Below are 23,661 nucleotides of genomic sequence, written 5' to 3' on the forward strand. Positions count from 1 at the left end.
CAAGAACTACATCTCTCTTGTTCACTGCTGTAACTCAGTGCTTTGTTCATATTAGATGCTTAATAAATAGCAATTGATTGAATGGGTGACCTGGATCTCTACATCCTTAATTTAGTCTTATTTTTATTTATTAAAATCATGAGATTAATCAGATTATTTAATTATGGAAGGATAGTTTTACCATTAATTTAGATTTTACCAATAAGCATGAATAGTGCCATTGCTAGGTTTATATGTGTTTAATATATTTATATCTCCAAAAGAAAGACTGGAAGAAGGATAACAAGTTAGTTAATTCTCCCCAAATTGAAAGCCAGTGGATAGCATAGCATGTAAGAGCACTGGACTCTGGAGCCAGCCTGCCTATATTTCAGTTTAGCTGTGTGACCTTGATAAGTTACTTCACCTCTTTGTGTATTAGTTTTCTCATGTAAAATGAGAATGGCATAATAATGCCTCTTTATATGGTAATATTGTATATTTTGTGACGACTAAATGAGTTAATACAAGTATAACACTATTGATAATATTATTAGCTATTATTAACAGCATCACTATATTCTTTGACAGTTTTACCTGAAGTTGAGATTAGTCTTGATCACTTGTAAATAATTTTTACCTTTATGATTAGCCTTCTAAAGAATTTATTATTTTGCTCATTAGTAATAACTGTTATTCTCATAGCATTGGAGGTGTCGTACTGGTAAATCTGTCAGGGTCTGAAAAATCTGTTGGAAGAGATAAAATAGGTAAGTACCTGACTGCATTCTCTCTGTCAGAGCATGTAAGAAAGTTTTGTGCATATTAAACATACACATAAGGAGGGTGGGCATTAATGAGGCCTTTCTTAAAACTTTTCCTCTGGAAATAATGTTTAAAAAATTCATAAATAGTTCACAGGATTCTCATATAGCCTTCACCCAGATTCTCCAAATGTTAACAACTTACATAAGTACAGTACAGTTATAAAAATAGGAATTAACATTGATTTCAGTACTGTTACCTAGTCTGTAGACCCTTTTCAAATTTCACCATTTTTTTCCACTAATGTTCTTTTGTCAGTCCAGAATCATTTGTTGCATTTAGTCGTCATGTGTCCTCAGTTTCCTTTAAACTGGAACTGTTCCTCAGTCTGTCTTTTATAACCTTGACACTTTTGAAGGGTACTGTTCAGTTGTATTGTAGAATGTCCCTCAATTTGAATTTGTCTGACATTTTCCTTACTGTTAAATTGAGCTTGTGCATTTTTGGTAAGAATATCATGGAAGTGATATTGATTCCTGATCAGTGCATCATACCAGAAGACACATGATGTTGGTTTGTCCCATTACTAATGATGTTAATTTTAAGGTGATGTTCGCCAGGTTGCTCCAGTGTAAATTTACTAGTTTTTCCTTTTGTAAGTAATAAGCATCTTGTGGGGGATACTTTGAGGCTGTACAGATTGCCTGTGGCTGTCGTATTTTTACCCACTAATTTTGTCGTTTGCTCTTGATTATTACCTGAAACAGTTACTACTTTGGTGAACATTTAGTTTCTGCTCCATTGCTTAGATTTACCAAAAACAAATGTAATCAGAACCCAGCTTTATGGTTTCCCTCTGGATATATATTTATGTATTTGAAGTTTGTTGAATAGAATGATACCCAGTGAGCTGTGCCTTGAACCACCTCACTTCTTTCTCCCCAAACCAGTTGTGTATACACAAAACAATATGTGTGTTTGTTGTGTGTGAGTGCAAGATGTTGTTGACAGACTTTCCCTTTGCTTTTTAAAAAAAATTAAAATAATAAAATAGATTTAGTAAAACGTTGATCTTTTGAATAATTGATTAAAAGTATTGAATATGGTCACTTGGCAGAGGCACATTATTTAGCTGTTTTTAAAGGCTTACTTAAATGTTTTTGGAAAGTGAGTTAAGATAATCAGTATTTATTAGTCACATATTGTGAGTTCCACATTATGGTTAGATATTTTGGAACATTAAAAAGTATAAATTATGTGTTTGCAGTTTTCGAGAAGTTCTTGATTTGAAACAGTGTGAGATTTACAAAATGAAACCACTAGAGAATAAAATAATACCATATTTAATGATAATAAGTGTTAAATTGTCTTAAACAGCAGACATGTAGGATGGAAATTCAGTGGGGTAGAAAGAGGATACTTTGTGGAAGAGGTGGGACTTTAATAGAGCCTTGAAGATGGGGTGATAGGGGAATATATATTATAAGTGATAAATGGGGGTGGGGAAAGCAATATAAGCCACACCTTAGTAATGGGAAAAAGCATTGGTTAAGTTGGACACTGCCAGGTGTCAAAACTGTTTACGTAGGAAAAAATAGGAAGTACGCATTTAAAAATTACAAACAAAGCATTACTTATGAGTTTTATTATAACAAGTGTAGGTGTTTGGTTAGATCATTGTGGTGAATGCTTTTGCATTTATTTGTTTACACATTAAACTCCTTCCCAAACTCCTAGAAGACATGAAAGGGGTGGGCTATACTTAATCTTTTCTTTTTAAATTTTAACTACACACTGTAATTGTGCATATTTATGAGGTACAATCTGATATTTTGATACATATAAATGTTGTATAATAATCACGTAATCTTTTCATTTTTGTACGTTCATTTTTTTCCAGTAGTCTCTGACACATTATTAGATTTTTAATAAGTATATGTTGAATGAGTTAATGAATGGATGGTTTAAATTATTATGTTGATTTTTTACAGGTTCCATTTGGTCTCTTGTTGGAGCCATGCTCTATGCTGTCTATATTGTTATGATTAAGAGAAAAGTAGACAGAGAAGATAAGTTGGATATTCCAATGTTCTTTGGTAAGAATATGTTTAACTTGTGATGCTGTTTACTCTAAATGATTAACTTAGGGATTTGTTTTCGGTTTTTGGAGAGAATAGGGAAGCCTTCTTTAAAACCATTTAAAGATTATGAAACCCAGTCTCGATGTTTTTATCTTACCTTGTCTTGCCTAGTTATGTGCCTATTAGGGAATGCCCTTCCCTCAATGTGAACTGGAGAAAGAAACTCCTAACACCTTTTTCACACTAATATCTTCAGCCTGTGAATCAGATATTTTCCTCATTGAGATGACAGAGTTATGGTATTATAAGCATGTGAGAGTTTACCTGCTATATTATACATTTTGCTATTTTTGAATTGTTGGAAGCATAAGCTTGGGAAAACTGCCCCCAGATGATATGTATAATACCATTGCAGTCTGTGTACTTATTTGCATTAAAAATTGTAGGCTACTTAAAGGCTTTTCATTTGCATTTTATTTTTAAGACTCAGACTATTTTATAACATAGATTCTGAAATTAACGAATTATAGTTTCTCAGGTTTTGGTAAGTTACATACCTGATATGACTTTTAAATTCTCCTTTGTCTAAAATCAGTTTAGCACGGAACTTGTGGTATCTCTGGGATTGTGAAAAAGCACATTGACAAGCTATCTTCCAAAAGATATCTGAATATAAGTAGATAAAGAAGCCTGGCAGTGGGAGTTCAAAGTACAGCTTACAGGGAGTCAGGAGACTTGGAATCTAGCTGTTGTAACTTCATTGATCTCATACTCATCTGAAAAATGAGGAAATTGTACTAGATGAGTGGCTTCTCAATTATGACTTAGGGAATCTTGGAGGATCCTGGGAAGGTTGGGAGGAGGTAGAATTGCATGTGTCTGGCTTTTGGACTCCTTTGCTACTTTAACTGGAGCAGCTCTGCTTTGTCAGGCTTTTTGCATTATAATTTGTAGAAAAGTTTTTTCTGCTAAAAATGGTTTGCATATCTGCATCTAAAGATTAACAGAAATAAAACATCTGAAAAGCCACCAGACTGAGTGATTGCTTAAGTTCCTTTTAAGTACAGAATTCAAGAAATATACCCTAGAGCGGTTCAAGATGGCGGCGGCTGCGGTGGCTGGCGCGGAGTAGCTGAGGTGGAAAAGGAGGCCACTGGGCCTCAGGCAGCCGGGAAACTTGTGGACATTCCTCTCGCCATCTCTTAACGGAGGACCGCTGCTGCTGGACGGTCGTGGGGGGTGACCGCGACTTTGCCCCCGGCAGGAGAGGCTGCCTCATTTACAGGCAACAGCTTTGAAGTGTGGAGCAGGAAAAGAACTGTTTCTTAGCTGCAAAAGCGAGTCTCGAAACAGGGAACACGGTGCCAGGGCTGCTGTGGATGCAGCCAGGATCCTGGAGACCGGGGCCACGCTGAAGGCGGCCAGCTGCCCTATTCAGGATTCGAGGTTTCAGGCCGGCATTGAAGAAGATTCCTGGGAGCGCCCGAGCCGCGGCCGAGGCGGCAGCGGCTGAGATCGGGGAAGGTGGCAAACCAGAGACAGAGTGAGCGCCCGACCTGGCACAGCACTGTGAGTGATCCCTGGCACAGCTCTGTTCGGGGGGTGGATGCCCACGCGGCTCCCGCCTGCACCACCAGCCCACTCACTGCACGGTGCTGCCTCCATTTTCCCAGGTGCAGGCAGCCCCGCCCCCTCGGCCATCACTGAGCCCTCAAACTTGCTTGGCCTGGCGCGGGGCTTTCTGGAGCCTGCGGACCGGCCTCCCCTCCCACTCCCTCCGCGGTTCTCTGGCGGGGCTGGTGGCGCGGGGCGTCCCAGACCAGTGTCGGGAGGGCAAGAAAGTACGGGCGGGCCGACTGTCACTCCACCACACCCTGGACTCTGGCCCCCGGTAAACTTCCTGTTACTGGGAAGCAGATACCATCTCTGCGGCCTCCAGTTTGGAAAAAAGCCTAACAAATTTCTGGTTGGGAATAGTGTGGTAAGAGAGTTCCCAGGTCCACTTGAACCTGCTGGAGAGCAGGCTGCAGGTGGGCGCTAGACTCGGTTTATACCGGGGGTGATAAAAAGGTGAACAAGACTCGAGAAAGATCTACATAGTGCTACAAAGGCACCCAGAGAGACCGGTCGTCTGTGCCTAGCAGAAACCTGGTAGACTTCCTGGGCGAGGCGGTGCCGAGCAAGGTCTTGAAGACCCAGCTGATAGACGAGGGGTGCAGAAGACACGCCCCAGCCCAGCACAGTGCGCACAGAGTGGGGAGACGTGCGGCCAGGGAGGCGGAGACTCAACAGAAACGACACACCTGGTGGGGTCGCCACTGCACGATCTAACAGCCTGGGCCAGAGCACACGGAACAGGGAGAAGTCCTGCACAGAAAGTGAAAGCTCAACAGCGATCACACACCCTGTGGTACGTGATCCACCAGCCCAGCAGAGCCCAAGCTGACCAGAAAGGCGGCTCCCCGGAGAAGCCCAAGACCCGAGGCAACCACACACACAAGGCACTAGAGGCCAACTGAGCAGTCACAGAGGCAGCCATACGAAATTGACAACCACAGCAACATCCTAGTTAGTCATTAGTCTCAAACCGGTGGACTGTGAAACTCCCTGCAACAATGAATAAACACCAAAAAAAAGATACCAGAAATACAAAAAATCAAGAAAGTACACCACCAAAAGTTAATAAATCTCAAACGCTAGATCCTATAGAACAAGAAGCCCTTGAAATGACTGACAAGGAATTTCGAGTGATAATTCTAAGGAAACTGAATGAGATACAAGAAAACTCAGCTAGACATCATGATGAAATGAGGAAAAGTATACAGAATCTGAAAGAGGAAATGTACAAGGAAATCAATGTCCTGAAAAAAAATGTAGCAGAACTTGCTGAACTAAAGAAGTTATTCAGCGAAATAAAAAACACAACGGAGAGTTTAACCAGCAGGCTTGTCGAAGTTGAAGAGAGAACCTCTGAACTTGAAGATGGGCTGTTTGAAATAACACAAGGAGACAAAAAGAAAGAAAAAAGAATCAAGGACATGGAAGAAAATCTGAGAGAGATATCAGACAACCTTAAGCGATCAAATATCCGAGTCATGGGTATTCCAGAAGGGGAGGAAAATGGAGATTCCATTGAAAACATATTCAACAAAATAGTGGCAGAAAACTTCCCAGGTATAGGAAAAATCACAGATCTTCAGATCCAGGAAGCTCAACGATCTCCAAATGTATTCAACCCAAAAAGGCCTTTTCCAAGACATGTCATAGTCAAATTGGCAAAACTCAGAGACAAAGAGAGAATCTTAAAAGCTGCAAGAGAGAAGCGTCAAATCACCTATAAGGGAGCCCCAATCAGGTTAACATCAGACTTTTCATCACAAACCCTAAAAGCTAGAAAGGAATGGGATGATATTTTCAAAATACTAAAAGACAAAGATTGCCAGCCAAGAATACTCTACCCTGCAAGGCTATCCTTCCGAAATGAGGAGCAAATAGTATATTTCTCAGACAAACAAAAACTGCGAGAGTTCACTACCACACGACCACCCTTACAAGAAATCCTCAAGGGAGTACTGGGTTTGGTTCCTGAAAAATAACTACCACTGCCATAAAAAACCAAGAAAAATCAATACCCACTAGTATAATAAAAATGGCATTCATGAAGAGAAAACAAGCTAACAAAAACACTATCTACAACGCAAGGAACCAACAAACAAAGAAACCAAACAGTAAATCAGAAAGCAAGGAACAAAAGACATCTAAGACAACCAAACAACCAACAAAATGCTAGGAATAAATCAACACCTTTCAATAACAACTCTTAATGTAAAAGGCTTAAATTCCCCAATTAAAAGACACAGACTGGCTGACTGGATCAAAAAGCAGGACCCAACTATTTGCTGCCTACAAGAGACCCACCTCACCCATAAAGATTCACACAGACTAAGAGTGAAAGGATGGAAAAAGATTTACCATGCAAACAGAAAAGAAAAACGAGCTGGAGTAGCTATTCTTATATCTGACAAAATAGACTTTAAACTAAAAACCATAAAAAGAGACAATGAGGGACACTACTTAATGATAAAAGGACTGATCCATCAAGAAGACATAACAATCATAAATATGTACGCACCCAATGTTGGAGCAGCCAGATTTATAAAACAAACTCTATTAGACCTAAAGAAGGAAATAGACACTAATACCATAATAGCAGGGGACCTGAACACCCCACTGTCAATATTAGACAGATCATCTAGGCAAAGAATCAGTAGAGAAACACAAGATCTAAACAAGACTCTAGACCAATTGGAATTGGCAGATATCTACAGAACATTCCACCCAACAACCTCAGAATATTCATTCTTCTCATCAGCACATGGATCATTCTCCAGGATAGATCACATATTAGGTCACAAATCAAGTCTCAATAAATTCAAAAAAATTGGAATTATCCCATGTATCTTCTCAGACCACAATGGATTAAAACTAGAAATTAATAACAAGCGAAACTCTGGAAACTATACAAACACATGGAAATTAAACAGCATTCTACTTAATAACATATGGGTCCAAGAAGAAATCAAGCAGGAAATCAAAAAATTTATTGAAACTAATGAAAACAATGATACATCATACCAAAACCTGTGGGATACTGCAAAAGCAGTATTGAGGGGGAAATTTATTGCATTAAACGCTCACTTCAGAAGACTGGAAAGATGGCAAATGAACAACCTAACACTTCACCTTAAAGAACTAGAAAAACAAGAACAATCCAAACCTAAAATTAGCAGACGGAAAGAAATCATTAAGATCAGAGCAGAACTGAATGAAATTGAAAACCAAAAAACAATTCAAAAGATCAACGAATCAAAAAGTTGGTTTTTTGAAAAGATAAATAAGATTGACAAACCATTAGCATGGCTAACAAAAAAAAAGAAGAGAGAAGACTCAAATAACCAAAATTAGAAATGAAAAAGGCGATATTACAACTGATTCATCTGAAATACAAGGAATCATTCGAGACTACTATAAACAACTATACGCCAACAAATTTGAAAATCTGGAGGAAAAGGATAAATTTCTGGACACACACAAGCTCCCAAAACTGAACCATGAAGATGTAGAAAATTTGAACAGACCAATAACAATAAAGGAGATTGACGCTGTTATCAGAAGGCTCCCAACAAAGAAAAGCCCAGGACCAGGTGGATTCACAGCAGAATTTTACCAAACATTCAAAGAGGAATTGACACCGATTCTTTACAAACTATTCCAAAAGATTGAAATGGACACAAATCTCCCAAACTCATTCTATGAAGCAAACATTATCCTGATACCAAAACCAGGTAAAGATATAACCAAAAAAGAAAACTACAGGCCAATATCCTTGATGAATGTAAATGCAAAAATCCTCACTAAAATACTAGCAAACAGATTACAGCAATACATACGAAAAATTATTCATCACGATCAAGTGGGATTCATCCCAGGGATGCAAGGTTGGTTCAACATACGCAAATCAATAAATGTGATACACCATATTAATAAACTCAAACACAAGGACCATATGATCATATCTATAGATGCTGAAAAAGCATTCGATAAAGTTCAGCACTCATTCATGACAAAGACCCTCTATAAGTTAGGTATAGAGGGAAAGTATCTCAACATAATTAAAGCCATATATGCCAAGCCCACTGCCAATATCATCCTGAATGGGGAAAAGCTGAAAGCTTTTCCTTTAAGAACAGGAACTAGACAAGGATGCCCAATCTCACCACTCCTATTCAACATAGTGTTGGAAGTACTAGCCAGAGCAATCAGAGAAGAGAAGGAAATAAAGGGCATCCAGATTGGAAAAGATGAAGTCAAACTGTCCCTGTTTGCAGATGACATGATCCTATATATCGAACAGCCTAAAACCTCTACAAAAAAACTGTTGGAATTGATAAATGATTTCAGCACAGTAGCAGGATACAAAATCAACACACAAAAATCAGTAGCATTTCTTTTCTCCAATAGTGAACATGCAGAAAGAGAAATCAAGAAAGCCTGCCCATTTACAATAGCCACCAAAAAATTAAAATACTTAGGAATTGAGTTAACCAAGGAGGTGAAAAATCTCTATAACGAGAACTACAAACCACTGCTGAGAGAAATTAGAGAGGATTCAAGAAGATGGAAAGATATCCCATGCTCTTGGATTGGAAGAATCAACATAGTGAAAATGTCCATACTACCCAAAGTGATATAGAAATTCAATGCAATCCCCATCAAAATTCCAAAGACATTTTTCTCAGAAATGGAAAAAACTATCCAGACATTTATATGGAACAATAAAAGACCACGCATAGCCAAAGCAATGCTCAGCAAAAAAAATAAAGCTGGAGGCATAACACTACCTGACTTTAAGCTATACTACAAAGCTATAATAACCAAAACAGTATGGTACTGGCATAAAAACAGACACACTGATCAATGGAATAGAATAGAGAATCCAGAAATCAACCCACACACTTACTGCCAGCTGATCTTTGACAAAGGCACCAAGCCTATTCACTGGGGAAGGGACTGCCTCTTCAGCAAATGGTGCTGGGATAACTGGATATCCATATGCAGGAGAATGAAACTAGATCCATACCTCTCGTCGTATGCTAAAATCAACTCAAAATGGATTAAGGATTTAAATATACACCCTGAAACAATAAAACTTCTTAAAGAAAACATAGGAGAAACACTTCAGGAAATAGGACTGGGCACAGACTTCATGAATACGACCCCAAAAGCACGGGCAACCAAAGGAAAAATAAACAAATGGGATTATATCAAACTAAAAAGCTTCTGCACAGCAAAAGAAACAATTAAAAGAGTTAAAAGACAACCAACAGAGTGGGAGAAAATATTTGCAAAATATACATCTGACAAAGGATTAATATCCAGAATATATAAGGAACTCAAACAACTTTACAAGAAGAAAACAAGCAACCCAATTAAAAAATGGGCAAAAGAGCTAAGTAGGCATTTCTCTAAGGAAGATATACAAATGGCCAACAGACATATGAAAAAATGCTCAACATCACTCAGCATCCGGGAAATGCAAATCAAAACCACATTGAGATACCATCTAACCCCAGTTAGGATGGCTAAAATCCAAAAGACTATGAACGATAAATGCTGGCGAGGCTGCGGAGAAAAAGGAACTCTCATACATTGTTGGTGGGACTGCAAAATGGTGCTGCCTCTATGGAAAATGGTATGGAGGTTCCTTAAACAATTGCAAATAGATCTACCATACGACCCAGCTATCCCACTGTTGGGAATATACCCAGAGGAATGGAAATCATCAAGTCGAAGGTATACCTGTTCCCCAATGTTCATCGCAGCACTCTTTACAATAGCCAAGAGTTGGAACCAGCCCAAATGCCCATCATCAGATGAGTGGATACGGAAAATGTGGTACATCTACACAATGGAATACTACTCAGCTATAAAAACGAATGAAATACTGCCATTTGCAACAACATGGATGGACCTTGAGAGAATTATATTAAGTGAAACAAGTCAGGCACAGAAAGAGAAATACCACATGTTCTCACTTATTGGTGGGAGCTAAAAATTAATATATAAATTCACACACACACACACACACACACACACACACACACACAAAACCGGGGGGGGGGGAAGAAGATATAACAACTACAATTATTTGAAGTTGATACGACAAGCAAACAGAAAGGACATTGATGGGGGGAGGGGGGAGGGAGAAGGGAGGGAGGTTTTGGTGACGGGGAGCAATAATCAGCCACAATGTATATCGACAAAATAAAAATTTAAAAAAAAAAAAAAGAAATATACCCTAAAAGTGAAGGTAATTTTAATGACATCTTATTTTAGAGTCATAGAATATTCCTTCTGGGACGGAATGAAATGCTAATCTTATTTGAGTGTTATAGGTAAACGGTTGGGTCAGTGGCACTTTTTTTTTTTTTTTGACATTGGGACCTTGCAAGAAAAATTGCTTAATTTATTCTTATTAAAAAGAGTGCACTTAGAAATGTGACTTGTATTGGCCCTGTTCATATGTGATGTGATACGTAAAGCAATATTGATCTGCCCTGGTCTTTAGAATAGACGGGATTTGGAGGAGGAGTTAGAATTGGGATGTGTTGTAGGGGGTGGTCTTCAGACAAGAGTGTGCAAGCAGAGATATAACAGGGAACAGTGAGTAGATCTGAATGGTTGTGTTGGAAACTTCACTGTAGGAAAAAGTAGGAAACTATGTGGAGCCAGATTCTGGAAGGTCTGGGGAATAGGTGAACTAATTTGGATTTTTGTCTGTAGGACCAAAGGTTGTTGATTTATGTGGGATTTCGTAGACTCAGCACTTCAGAGGCCAGAAATGTGTTTGTTTCTTGATAATGCCAAATTTTGGCATTTTAATTAGAGTAACTTTTTAATGTTACTTAAGCATTTTAGGTCGTAAGTCCCTTCTGTATACAGGTTCTTTTGTTTGATTTTTATCACTAGATGTCTTAAGTTGTGTTATCTAAGACATAGTATGAGATAGGGATTTGGTGTGAGTGGTTTATGAGGAGGGGATGTGCTGTGAAGGAAAAACTGGTAAGAAAGTTTTTAAGCAGGATAGAGAAGGGGAAAGAACCATGTGGTTGCAGGTGCAGTTGAGGTTTGGCCCAATTCATGGCAGGGGGCTGAGGGTGGCAAGGAGGGGACAGGTAATATATCTAGGCACTCCTCAGAGTTGTCATGGCCTTGAGCCATTATGACTTGAGCCATAATAATAATAGCTTTATAACTTGAGCTTTAATAATAATAGTTAACTTTTATTAAGTTCTTACTACATGCCAGATACTGTGCTATCTTTTATAAATGTTTAATCTTTCTACAACCTAATTAAATATTATTTTACATTTATAGATTGGAAAATTAAGACTTAAAGAGGTTCTGCATCTTACACAAATTGTACACTTCTAGGGAGTGGTAGACTGGGATCAGACCCACGGATGTCAGATTTAGAGCACACACTTTTAACCACTACACAGTATAGTCTTCTCTTATAAGTAGTCAGTCTGTACTTAGTTCATACATTGAATAGCTCTTAGTGTAATGTATGTTATCTCATGAACTAGCTAATGAACTCTGGGAGGGTAGGAACCAAGAATTTTATCTTCTTTGGGATCTTCCTCCATTATTCCTAGCATAGCACAGATACTGTGAACATAAATATGAGCTGGATCAGAGAGCAATCTAATTCCCTATAATTAATTTAGACTGAATACACAAACACATACTAGTTACTTTTTTAATAAGTTCCAGGACACTATATTATTAGTAGCTAGGGTTAACAACCCTTCTTTTTGAATTGTTTTAAGTGATTTATCCACAGTGTGGATAGTTGAACCTCAAAGACTTAGTGATCACCAGTTGTTTAATATAGTTTTTTCTAGTGTTGAGCTATTCACAGGACTGATTTTAAAATAAACCAAGCTCCAGTTAAGGAAGCCTGTTGGAGCCCTTTGTGTGAAATCTAATGTTTTCTAATTATAGAGTTAATGTTTCAGAAATTGAAATAAATCAAAATTTCAACTTTTGTTTCTTTTATACATATTTAGGTTTTGTAGGTCTGTTTAATCTGCTGCTCTTATGGCCAGGTTTCTTTTTACTTCATTATACTGGATTTGAGGACTTTGAATTTCCCAATAAAGTAGTATTAATGTGCATTATCATTAATGGCCTTATTGGAACAGTTCTCTCAGAGTTCCTGTGGTTGTGGTATGTACTATTTATTCTCTTATGATTTATTAGTTATCAGTTTATTGACTTTGAGATAGTTTAAGCATTTATCTTGTCTTCTGATGGCCCCTCCTGTTTACCTCTGTCTACACAGACTTAAAATTGAATATATTAACTCCTTTAGTGCAGGGACTTTGTTTTTTAACTTCTGCATGCTGATTGTACAGAGTAGTGCCTTGCACATAGAAGGAACTAAATAAATATTTGTTGAATGAATGAATGCATGAATGAATACAAATATTCATTTGTACATGAATACAAATGAATGAATGAATGCATGAATGAATACTAAATTTGTTAAAGTGTTTTAGAAAGTAGAGTGCTATGCAAATGAAAGTAGTGATTATCTAATGGATATCCAAACTTACAAGATGTATATGTCAAGTGATGAATGCATGAGTTCTAGTGAGAATCTAGGGGACATTGTATATTTAAGAGACTTTGGAATATCTGTTTGGTTGTTCATAGGCTTATCTTATTTTCAGGACCTTTCATATGGGTGAACCAGATATATAAACCGTAAACTCCAATTAATTTGAGATATTAACATGCTTTCATATGTTATCAAGTATATTGATATGTGAAAATAAGCTTAAAATAGTTTGAAGACAATATTATATATGGAGTTTGAGAAGTCTTCCAAATGCAGAGCTTTACACTTAGTTCTGTTTCCATCTAATAGGAACTTAAAAAGAAATACAAATTGTCTTTAAACTCCTAAATGAATTTTGTTAAAATACCAGTTGAGACTACTAACTAGTGTTCTCTTGCAAAAGTCTGCAACAAAAATAGATTTTCCGATGAAGTCTTCCTTAACACTCTGCTTGCATTCGATAACCCTACTCTCCCATCCACCCAATTAAGGAAATATCTCTATTTTCTTGATGTCCTCCATACTCACTCCTTTTGTGTAGTACTTAAAGATTTACTTTGTATTGTAGTAATTTAAAAATTTGTCTAAAGTCTTTTGCTGATCTAAAACTCTTTGACATCATAATCCATTTACTTAGTAATTTTTCTATCTTTTATTATGTGCATCTTATGTTTAGATGCTCAATTTTTTTAACCTGAAATGTTAATAGATGACAAAAGGATTCATCCGTCAGCTAAATTGGGGAAAGCTGGATTAAGTCAAACAGGTGTTTTAATACTACCTTTCAGACTTTTTATTACAGGACTTTGCATGATAAATATTTAAAAACAAATACTGTATTTGACCCCTGAACCCTCTTTTCACAGAGCAGCTCATGAGTCCTGGGAACCAGTAGTACTTGAGTTCTCTTTACCTCATCAGTGAGAACTAATTGTCCAGCCTCTGTTGAATACTTCTAGTGACACTTTATCAAGAGATAGCCTCTTTTATTGTAAAGTCACATTATTAATTCTAATATATACTGAGCTAGAATTTACTTGCCTATAACTTCCATGGGGTCTGTGGTCCTAATTATATACATTGTGGTTTTATCTTGGCTTAGAACTCATTTTCTTCTTATATTCTCAAATTATTAGTCTTATAAGTGGTTTATCTATCTCTATTTTTCTTCAACTGAACTAAATAATATGCAGATTGATATTTCAGAATTTAACACCAACATTGATAGTTCAAGTTGAAAATAAAATGAAGACTTAGCTTTTGGTTAAGACAATTGTTAGAAAAATGGAAAACAACAAGGAAATATTCTTTATAAATATTAAGTTTTTTTCTTTTCTATGCTAAGCCAAATTAAAAGAATAACACGCTATTTTAGTTTTCATGCGATTGAGATATTATTGCTTTGGTTACAGAGTCACTTGGCCTGTCCCTTTCTTAAAGTCTATATGTGAGGTACTGTCCTGCAATTTTAATAGAGCCATTTTCTTTGTTAGCTAAGTATTATCACAAAACTGAGAACTCTGTTCTACAGTTTTTTAAAACACAGAAGTAAAATATAAGCTGTGCATCTAAAGTTGAATAATATCTGTAAGCAGATCTTGAATATAGCATAAAGTACTTTGAACATTTATACTTACATTTTTGTGTTTTTAATATTTGAAGACAAACTTTGAGATTCATTTTAATAACTTTATTATTTTTTATGTCTCAGTCCATCCTAAGCTCTTATTTTTGCTCCTGATCTCTCAAGTTATATATTGGATAGAAAGTCTTTGTTCAATGTTTTTCTTTGGTTCTTTCATTTTTTTAATATAGAATGTTTCTTTTTTTTTTCCCCCAGGGGCTGCTTTCTTACCTCATCGTTGATAGGCACACTTGCATTAAGCCTTACAATACCTCTGTCCATAATAGCTGATATGTGTATGCAAAAGGTAAGGCAAACTGTTTATTAGATATTTTAGGTATATTATTAAAATAGACCTAATGAAAGTTAAGGGATATAACTAAATTTATAAGGGATACAAACATGAATAACATTTGATGCCTTCACTCCCAAGGTGCTTTACTACATAGAAATATGAAAAGTACCAAAGAAATGGATAATCTCCTGCACTGTTAGCTTTTCAGTTTTTTTAATGCATTTTTAAGTTAAAGACAGTAACTTTATATGTAGTTTACCAATTTTTGAGTCATGTTCCAAGGGATCTTTGGTAAGTCAATGATAAGGAATAAGGGATACATTTTATCACGGAAGTAGTAGTATTTTGGTATCTAAAAGAAACTTCAGAGGTTCCTTAACACTATACTAATTCTACTATAGCTATGAGCAGCACATGAATAATGGTGTTTCTCAATGAATGTCATTTCTATCTAGACTCAGAGCAGGTGTCCCTTTCTTTTCTATGAAATCCTGGTCTGGATGCAGGGATTCTTATGATAAATGTTGGCAATGATAACATCACAGAAAAGAGTATCTGGGTGTCTGCCAGCAGACTAGAAGGGTGGAATTTCTTCAGTGTTCCTAGAGGTAGCAGGGGGAACAGAGGTGTGCCATTGGCTAACGCTAATGCAGTTCAATATTTGTAAGCTTTTAACTCCAAGAACTAAGTAACAAAAGTGTGTGTGTGTGTGTGTGTGTGTGTGTGTGTGTGTGTGTGTGTTTTAGTTCAGTATAATTTGAAGAGGGAAATGCTTGAAAGCCCAAAGGCTTATAATGTGTACAAGTAATAATCAGATTTTTAGAAGCCATTTCTCGTTAGGTCTGAGTTTTTAAGATAAAGGCAAAATACCTCTCAGTGATATGTATCTTCGTTGTGTAAATAACAATTCTGTGTTGATATTTAACTTTGTTTTATGAAGTTCAGTAAATTCTTACTTTTTTGTCACAGCTAAAGAGTAGAGATCTCCTTAATTGAGAATTAAGTGTCTTATATACTGTGCATTTTCCATGAATTTGAATATTATAAAATATATGTAACACCAAAGTTATACATCATTAGATTCTTTTATATATTTAAATAGTATCCAGGTCCTTCCCCACCTCAAGGTCATAATGCTGAATACCAACCAAAATGTTTCCAGTGAAACTGAGGAAGTGCTGCATATTAGAGGATTTTGGTAGACTGCTGTGTAAATCAACTTTACCATACTGATATATATTTTTTTATTTTTTTAAAGATGACCAGTAAGGGGATCTTAACCCTTGGCTTGGTAGTGTCAGCACCACGCTCAGCCAGTGAGTGAATCGGCCATCGCTGTATAGGATCCAAACCCACAGCTTTGGTGTTATCAGTACCACACTCTCCCGAGTGAGCCACGGGCTGGTCCCATACTGATATTTTAAAAACATAAGCTTTTGCAGATTGAAAAAAAGATTGAAGGTTAATTTTAGGGAATTTTAAAATAACAGTCACAGGGGACCTGATTTTATTAAATGACTATATAATTTGTTTAATCAAATATTTTAAGATGAAGGCACAACACAAGAAAAGGGAAAATGTGCATATATGTAATTAATTAGAAAAACAACCAAACTTTCTTTTCTTGACTGTCCTCACTTCTAGAATTGGGCAACCAGTTAAATGAGTAGACTGGGCCTTTGGTGGGATGGAGGGTAGGGCAATACCTTCTGGAAAAAGTAGCAGGGTATGCCTAAAGCTGCAAAAGAAGCATGATAAGAAAAGTCTACTTTTATGGGATTTTTTGGTTTTGTTAACCAACCATATTTACGTATAGTTTCTGAAACTTTAGCATGTATTAAAATTACTGTACTTGAAACAAAATGGGTTTTTAATCTATTTATAATTATTTTGCATAAAAGGAAGCATCCCTGATCATATTCAGATTTTTTTTTTTTTGGCAGCTGGCCTGTACAGGGATCCGAACCCTTGACCTTCATGCTCTTAACAATCTGAGCTAACTAGTCAGCCCATATTCAGTTTTATATTCAGATATATTCAAGAATTAGAAAATTTTTTGTTTACTTAGGCAATATTCTTTGTTTCGATAAATGTCTTCATTTCCTTTAATTGCCTTCATAGCTTGTTGGAAATCAAAGTAGAAGTTTACTCACTGTGAGAAGTTTACTCACAGTGAGTTTTAAAAACTTTGTTTTTAAAAGTCATCTAGGGTTTTATCTACCTTTATAAAGATTGCTTTTATTCAGTTATGAAATAGGGTTTTTAACTGAATATTCATGAGATCATTTTATCAATTATGTCTACTTTTTTTTCTTTCCTGTCCCATACAGGGATAGAACCCTGGACCTTGATGTTATTGGCACTATGCTTTAACCAACTGAGCTAACCAGCTAGCTTTTTTATATCTATATTTAAAATTATCATTATTCATAAGTTTTTTTATACTTTTTCTGGTCTTGAGTAATTTAAATGCTTCATGGCTTTTCTAGATTATTAAATAGCCTGGTAAATATTCCAAGAATATGCTGTCATATACTAATAATTTCATAACTAAGTGAACGCTTTTTTAGTTTCCTTTAATGACTGTTCTTTCCAGGGTGTTCTTAGGCTGACTTAGCCTCTATGCATATGTACCATAAAAATAGAGAATGCATGTTAATAATTGTCACAGTGATTATTCGTGTATTACACATTGTGAGTCCCTCATAAAAGACATTATTCTCACAAAACTCCTTTATTCTAATGGTGCTATGAAGTGGAACAGTATTTATTTTCCACCAGGTAGAGTCTTGCCTGTGATCCAGACCTCTCAAAGAGGGCAAAAACAGTTTTTCTTCCCTACTTTAAAGATAGGAGTTACTATTTTCATCATTATTTTCAAAGCAAACCACCAGTGTGTTGCACCTAAATCTCAATAATTAATCATTACACGCTTCTTTGACAGTTGTTTTTGATCCTTATTTGAATCTGAATGGTAAAGGTAAACCAGTGAAAGGGAAGAATGTGGGGTTTTTTTTGGTAACTTTATGGCATCTCATTTTTAATTTTCTTGACAACCCTGATACAAGATTGATTAGAGGATTGGACTTGGTGACATAGGAAAGTTCTTCACCACTGAGGCTTATCTTGCTGCTTGTCTTCTCTGGCTAACATTCCATAGTAAAAATATTCCTATATACTTTATTTTACTTGGTCATTATTTCATTTTGAACCTTTTTCATTTGTTACTAGATAGTAAGCAAGTTTTCAGTGTCATGATTAGAATTTGTTGCATACTGTTAATAAAAGTTTTGCAAAAACGTAGGGGTTTCATCTTTTTTGTACTATTTAAGAACCATAACATAACACAATACAGCACAACTACAATATCACTTTTTTTTTTAATGTGAGGTTTTGAAGAGACTTCAGAAATTGAAGGGGAGGGATCCACCTATGAATAGGCAGTAAGCAGTAAAGAAAGGGGCAGCATGGTGATCAAGACAAAAATTTCATGGTGGATATTTCTACCCTTGGTGTACTATGCATAATAAATGAAAAACATGCTTTCTTGGCTTAGCTTTAACTTTTTTTCCAAGCAAGAAGAACTGTTGGTAATTTAGGCAGGTGGAATTGTAAAATTAAAGTCCTGAATCCTTAGATTTAATAATAATATATTGTTAACACTTAGTATTATCTTCTTGGTGTTTTAACTTATTCTTGCTAGTTTTCACAAATGGAAAACTTACATTAAAGGGAAAAATTGCCCTCAATAGTAATTGTGGGTTTGTTTATTCTCCTATCTTTTATTTTTAGGTGCAGTTTTCTTGGTTATTTTTTGCAGGCGCTATCCCTGTATTTTTTTCATTTTTTATTGCAACTCTCCTATGCCATTATAATAATTGGGATCCTGTGATGGTGGGAATCAGAAGAATTTTTGCCTTTATATGCAGAAAACATCGAATTCAGAGGTTGGTTTAGCTCCAAATACAGATTTTAAAAAAGTAATGCTTTGCCAAATAAACTGAGAATTATATATGCTGGCCTAGGTTTTAGAAATATTATGTGAGGAATTATTGATAGATTATAATTTATTTATGTTTTATGCCAGTTTAAAATAAAATAATTTATTCAGATCCATTGAGTAATAAGATAGCTTCTTCATAACTACTTTTTAGAAAAAATGTTTTGATTCATAGGTAAAATCGAAAGTGCTTATTATTTAAATGTAGAAAACTTCTATTGGTTTGAACGTAATTCATAATAGAATATGATAGCATTGCCTCAAATTTTCTTTTTTCAATTTCTTCCTTAAAAGAAAGGAAGTTTTTTACATTTTACTCTAAAAAGAACTTGGGATGAGTTGTTGGGAAATCTTGTCCTCATCTTGGTTCTGCCACTAACTTGCATCCTGACCTCACAGCCTCAGCCAGTAGAATAGATAATGTTTAAGGTTCTCTTTCAGCTCTAAAGCTTTCCTTAACTATTGTTCTTTTGTTTGTTTGTTTGTTTTTTCCTTAAGAATTCCAGAAGACAGTGAACAATGTGAGAGTCTCATTCCTATGCATGGTGTTTCTCAGGAGGATGGAGCTAGTTAGCTGTTGCCTGTAGCTCAGGTTTGTATGTGAGCTGGCATTAGTGTTGAGTAAGTTCTTATTTTTGTAATACTCAAACATAGAATTGATTTTCCATAATTAGTTGTTTCAGAATAACAACTAAGGAAACAGCCTCTGGAGCCAAAGTGCCTGGGCTCCAATTCCAGCTTCTTCTCCATGTATTATCTGTGCGACCTTATGCAAGATTTTTAACCTCTCTGTGCTTCAGGAGTTTTTTTGTTTGTTTTTTTAACAAAAAGAATGAATTTATTATAATATTTCCCCCTTCAGATATACAAATGTTGAATCTTTTTTTTTTACTTTAATTTTTTTTATTATTAGCATATTCATTCTTACAAATTGTGATATTTCTTTATGCCCTTTGCCCAACCTATCACCTCCCATACCCCCTTCCTCCCTCCCGCCCATCTCTAGTATCTTTAGATTTGTTCTCTCCTTCTGAAAGTTCAGCCTATTGTTGTGGTCTTTTCTTTCTTTCTTTCCTTCATTCCTTCGTTCCTCCCTCTCCCTCCCTCTCTTCCTTCCTGCCTAGCAGCCAGTTATGAGTGAGAACATTCAGTATTTCTCTTTCTTTGTCTGGCTTATTTCACTTCACATAATTTTCTCCAGATTCATCCATGTTGCTGCAAATGGCAGAATTTCATTATTTGTGAAATGGGGTTACAATAAAACCTCCTTTATAAGATTGTTAGAAGTCTTAAATACTTTTCAAGTTTAAAGTATATGTAATAGTCCTAATTCAAATTAAGTAACCAATAAGGTTACTCTTATTTTTATTCATGCTAAGGGTCATCATTTTATTTAATGATGTACTTTAAAAAATATTATTTTCTCTGATTATAAAAGTAAGAAAAAATGTAATATTTTGGTGTATAGTCTTTTCTCTATGCTTATGTGTGTGTGTGTGTGTGTGTGTATGTGTGTTTTATGTAACTGGCACAACGTATATCCTGATTCTTTGTGCTTTTTTACTTAACAATGAATGTTTCAGGAACATTTTTCCATTTTTTATTTTAAGAAAGATTGTCTTTTATATTTCTTAGGTGACAAAGAGTACACGATATTTAGTGTTTCGCTAAATGAATCCTTAAAATAAACCCAGCATATACCTTTGGCAGATACAAAAGTGATTATTTAGAATGAGAGATCACAATAAATTAGTAGAATTATGGAGATTCAGATTCCTTTCTTCAGAGATATCTTTAGGGGATTTATATTGAAATGTTTTCTGGTTGCAACTGGATTTCCCCTCCTCACCTAGAATATTGTACAACTCATGTCAACTCCTAAACACACATTAGCCTTGTTAAGCTTAAGTTTCTTTTCTTCATGGTAAATTCACTTCTAACCTAAGACTAATTGTCTTGGTTTTGTGTTTTCCTTTGGGGAATTTTTTTTTAATCTAGTTTTTACTGTTATGATGATTATACAGGTATATGCACGTGGTTTGAGTTCTAATTCTACAAGACTTCATGTACAGAGCAGCTACCATTGCCCTGCCCTGCCCATCCTGCTTTTATTCTTCTCTCAATCTGAGAAAATCACTTTCAATCTTAGCCGGTTCTTTTGTTATTTACCTCCCCGTCTAAGTACCATGCTTATACTTCTGTTTCTTCAGTTTTCAGTTTTAGGCTTCTTCAATAGACTTTTCCATTAAAGTAGATGAGGATAGATTATTTTCGGGTTTACTTCTCCTGTGCTCCCATCCCACATACCTGCCTCAAAACCCCATATCATTCCTAGCTCTTCATCATCCCTATATGGTTATTGCATCATTTCAGATAAATCTATATTTAATGTTTACATTGTTAAGATTTAAAAAATGTTACTTATAACTGAGCCATGTAGGATTCTGCTTGGTATTTCTCCAGTTCAGAGACCCTCTGTTACTACCCTTTTTAGAGACTAAAGCTTCAAGTCTTTTCCTGGGATGGAGAAGGCACCTGAGCATCTGTGAAAAGTAAGGGTAGGGGAATCTGAGGGTCTACTTGCTTTTTGTATAGACTTTGTACCAATCTTCCTGTGTTTAGTTGTTTCTTTACCCCTCCTTACCGAGATATCTGGTGGTATTTCCCTATTGCTAGCTAAAAGTTAGCTGCTGTTTTCTTGTCTCTCTGTCCTTTTCTTTGTCTGTGTAGTTTATTCCGTCTAAGAGAAACTCTTTTATTGTCTTTTTTTAGTGAGGTTTTGAAGAAGGAGTGGAACTAAATATGTGTTTATTTGCCATCTTTAAATTTAAAACAAAACAACCATAAACACAATCATTCTTTAAAGCTTTTTGATGCTGTGATTTATGCTTTATCTTTCCTTATTATGCTGTGCATTATTCCCATACTCAGATAAACCCACCCCCACTCAGGCAAGGTTTCAATATTTTTAGAAGTGGAAGCTGGATAAAGGGGAGTTAGTGAAGACTAAAGAATATGGATTGCAATAGACTAATGTAGAGTTGAGTAGGTTGGTCAGGAATCTTTGTCTCTACAGGAGTAATGGTAAAATATACCAGGAATAAAGCTAACTGGTAGTACAAGACTAAGTAGTATTGGATATCAGCCTTTGACATTGCTGTAGAACTCACTTTCATGAGTTCTCAGTACTCACCTCAGGTTCAAGTATCCAGTTATTAAGTATATATACTGTGTATGATATACATTTCAACATTAAGATAATTTGCTTTTTAAAATATAAAGTATAAAAAACTGAAACCGAAAATTATAGTCTAATCATGTTTCTATGTTTTTTTTTGTTTGTTTTTAGTTTGATAATGGAACATTATACAGCGAAGAGACAATCTCTAGCAAGATTTTGTAGAAAAATGATTCAGTGCCTAGTCTGAAAAATAACGGTTTCAGTTCTTTGAAACTCTAAAATATATTTTCCTCATATCTGTTTTCTTCATTTTCATAATGAAGTACTTTGCTATGTAGCTGTGTACATATCACTACAGTTATAGGAAGTTCTAGTCCACAGTCCATCTAAAGGACCAACTTGCCTTACACATCTCAAGGAATTCAGCTGATGAAATCATTTGAACTAATCAAGGAATAAAATCCTAATGTTCTTGAGACTTTATTTTCACATATTTGTTAAATGCTGGACTATATTATGAAAATATCTTCAAGAAATAATTTAAGTATATAGATCAGTGTTTCTGACTGGTAAAATGCTAAAATAATCTGCCTGGAATAGGTACGGATTGTATTTTGGGGTTTTGTAGAATATTGCAAAATAACCACACAGAAAAAAATGTTTAATTTATGCAACAAGTATATTCATGCAAATTTGGTGGGATTTTAAAAATAATAAATATTTGAGAAAAGATCTGGTTCACTTATACTACATATACTGTATTATCCTTTTATAGCATTAGGTGCCTTCTATTTTAAATCTGTGACAAACCATAACAAATTTTTAAAGGGGAAGTATTATTGTAAAATGAAGAATTTATGTATTTCTAAAGGCTGTATTTCTGTAAATTTAATTGTTAAAGCTCTGTTTAATTTAGAGATTTGAAGAAATATTCTCTCTTCAATTAAGAAATTTTTATAATGGAATGATTTAAATTTAAGTGATAAAGAGTATTATTAAAATAAAGTGTTTATATATGTATTTGTGTATTTTAGATCTATCAAGTGTTCTAATTATTTCACATATAAATGTGCCTAATTACTCTAGAACTGGATGCCTCTTCTTTAAATAATTTTAGTTTTCCTAAATAAATGATTAATGGTTAAAATACCAAAGAGGAAAGACAAGAAGGAATTCTACTTTAAAAGTTACATTTGAATTTCTCCTCAACCAAGATTAAATTAAATATAAAATACTCCTTATTTCAACTAGTAAACTTAGGCCTTACATGTACTTACTGTACAATTGCTCCTGGATTTTGTTCTCCGTAGACATCAGTGAACAAATGTCCTGGGCACAGACTTTTGATTAATCAGAATGTATTCCCTTTTCAAGTTTTGCAAGAATAGTTTAGTTCTTTTCAAAATTTCTTAACAAATTTGATTTTTTAAAAATTCCCATTACAGTGGTTAGCTTCAGTTTGTCCTATTAGCATTCTTAAAATTGCTACCATGAGTCTAAAATGAAGTTTGGCCATCTTTCTGCTTCATATGGAAAGCTTTTATGCTATA

At 35.4% G+C, this 23,661-nt stretch overlaps 1 protein-coding gene across 3 annotated transcripts in view; it reads left to right on the plus strand.

The window, feature by feature from the left end:
• Positions 1-23,661, plus strand: part of SLC35F5 (solute carrier family 35 member F5) — a 45,068-nt gene that overhangs the window by 20,056 nt on the left and 1,351 nt on the right. The window contains exons 10-17 of one of the 3 annotated variants that reach the window (XR_010024464.1): positions 685-749; positions 2,736-2,840; positions 12,458-12,617; positions 14,852-14,942; positions 18,723-18,877; positions 19,429-19,522; positions 21,425-21,482; positions 22,280-22,978. Coding sequence is in view for 2 of the 3 variants with exons in the window: in XM_063108672.1 (XP_062964742.1) it covers positions 685-749; positions 2,736-2,840; positions 12,458-12,617; positions 14,852-14,942; positions 18,723-18,877; positions 19,429-19,504 (652 nt within the window). In the remaining variant the exon portion in view is untranslated. Of the gene's footprint in view, positions 1-684; positions 750-2,735; positions 2,841-12,457; positions 12,618-14,851; positions 14,943-18,722; positions 18,878-19,428; positions 19,523-21,424; positions 21,483-22,279; positions 22,979-23,661 lie in introns of those variants that run through there. The other 2 variants (XM_063108672.1, XM_063108681.1) reach the window with 2 other exon arrangements.

This window comes from Cynocephalus volans, chromosome 1 (genome assembly GCF_027409185.1).
Source record: "Cynocephalus volans isolate mCynVol1 chromosome 1, mCynVol1.pri, whole genome shotgun sequence".
Lineage (NCBI taxonomy): Eukaryota > Metazoa > Chordata > Mammalia > Dermoptera > Cynocephalidae > Cynocephalus > Cynocephalus volans.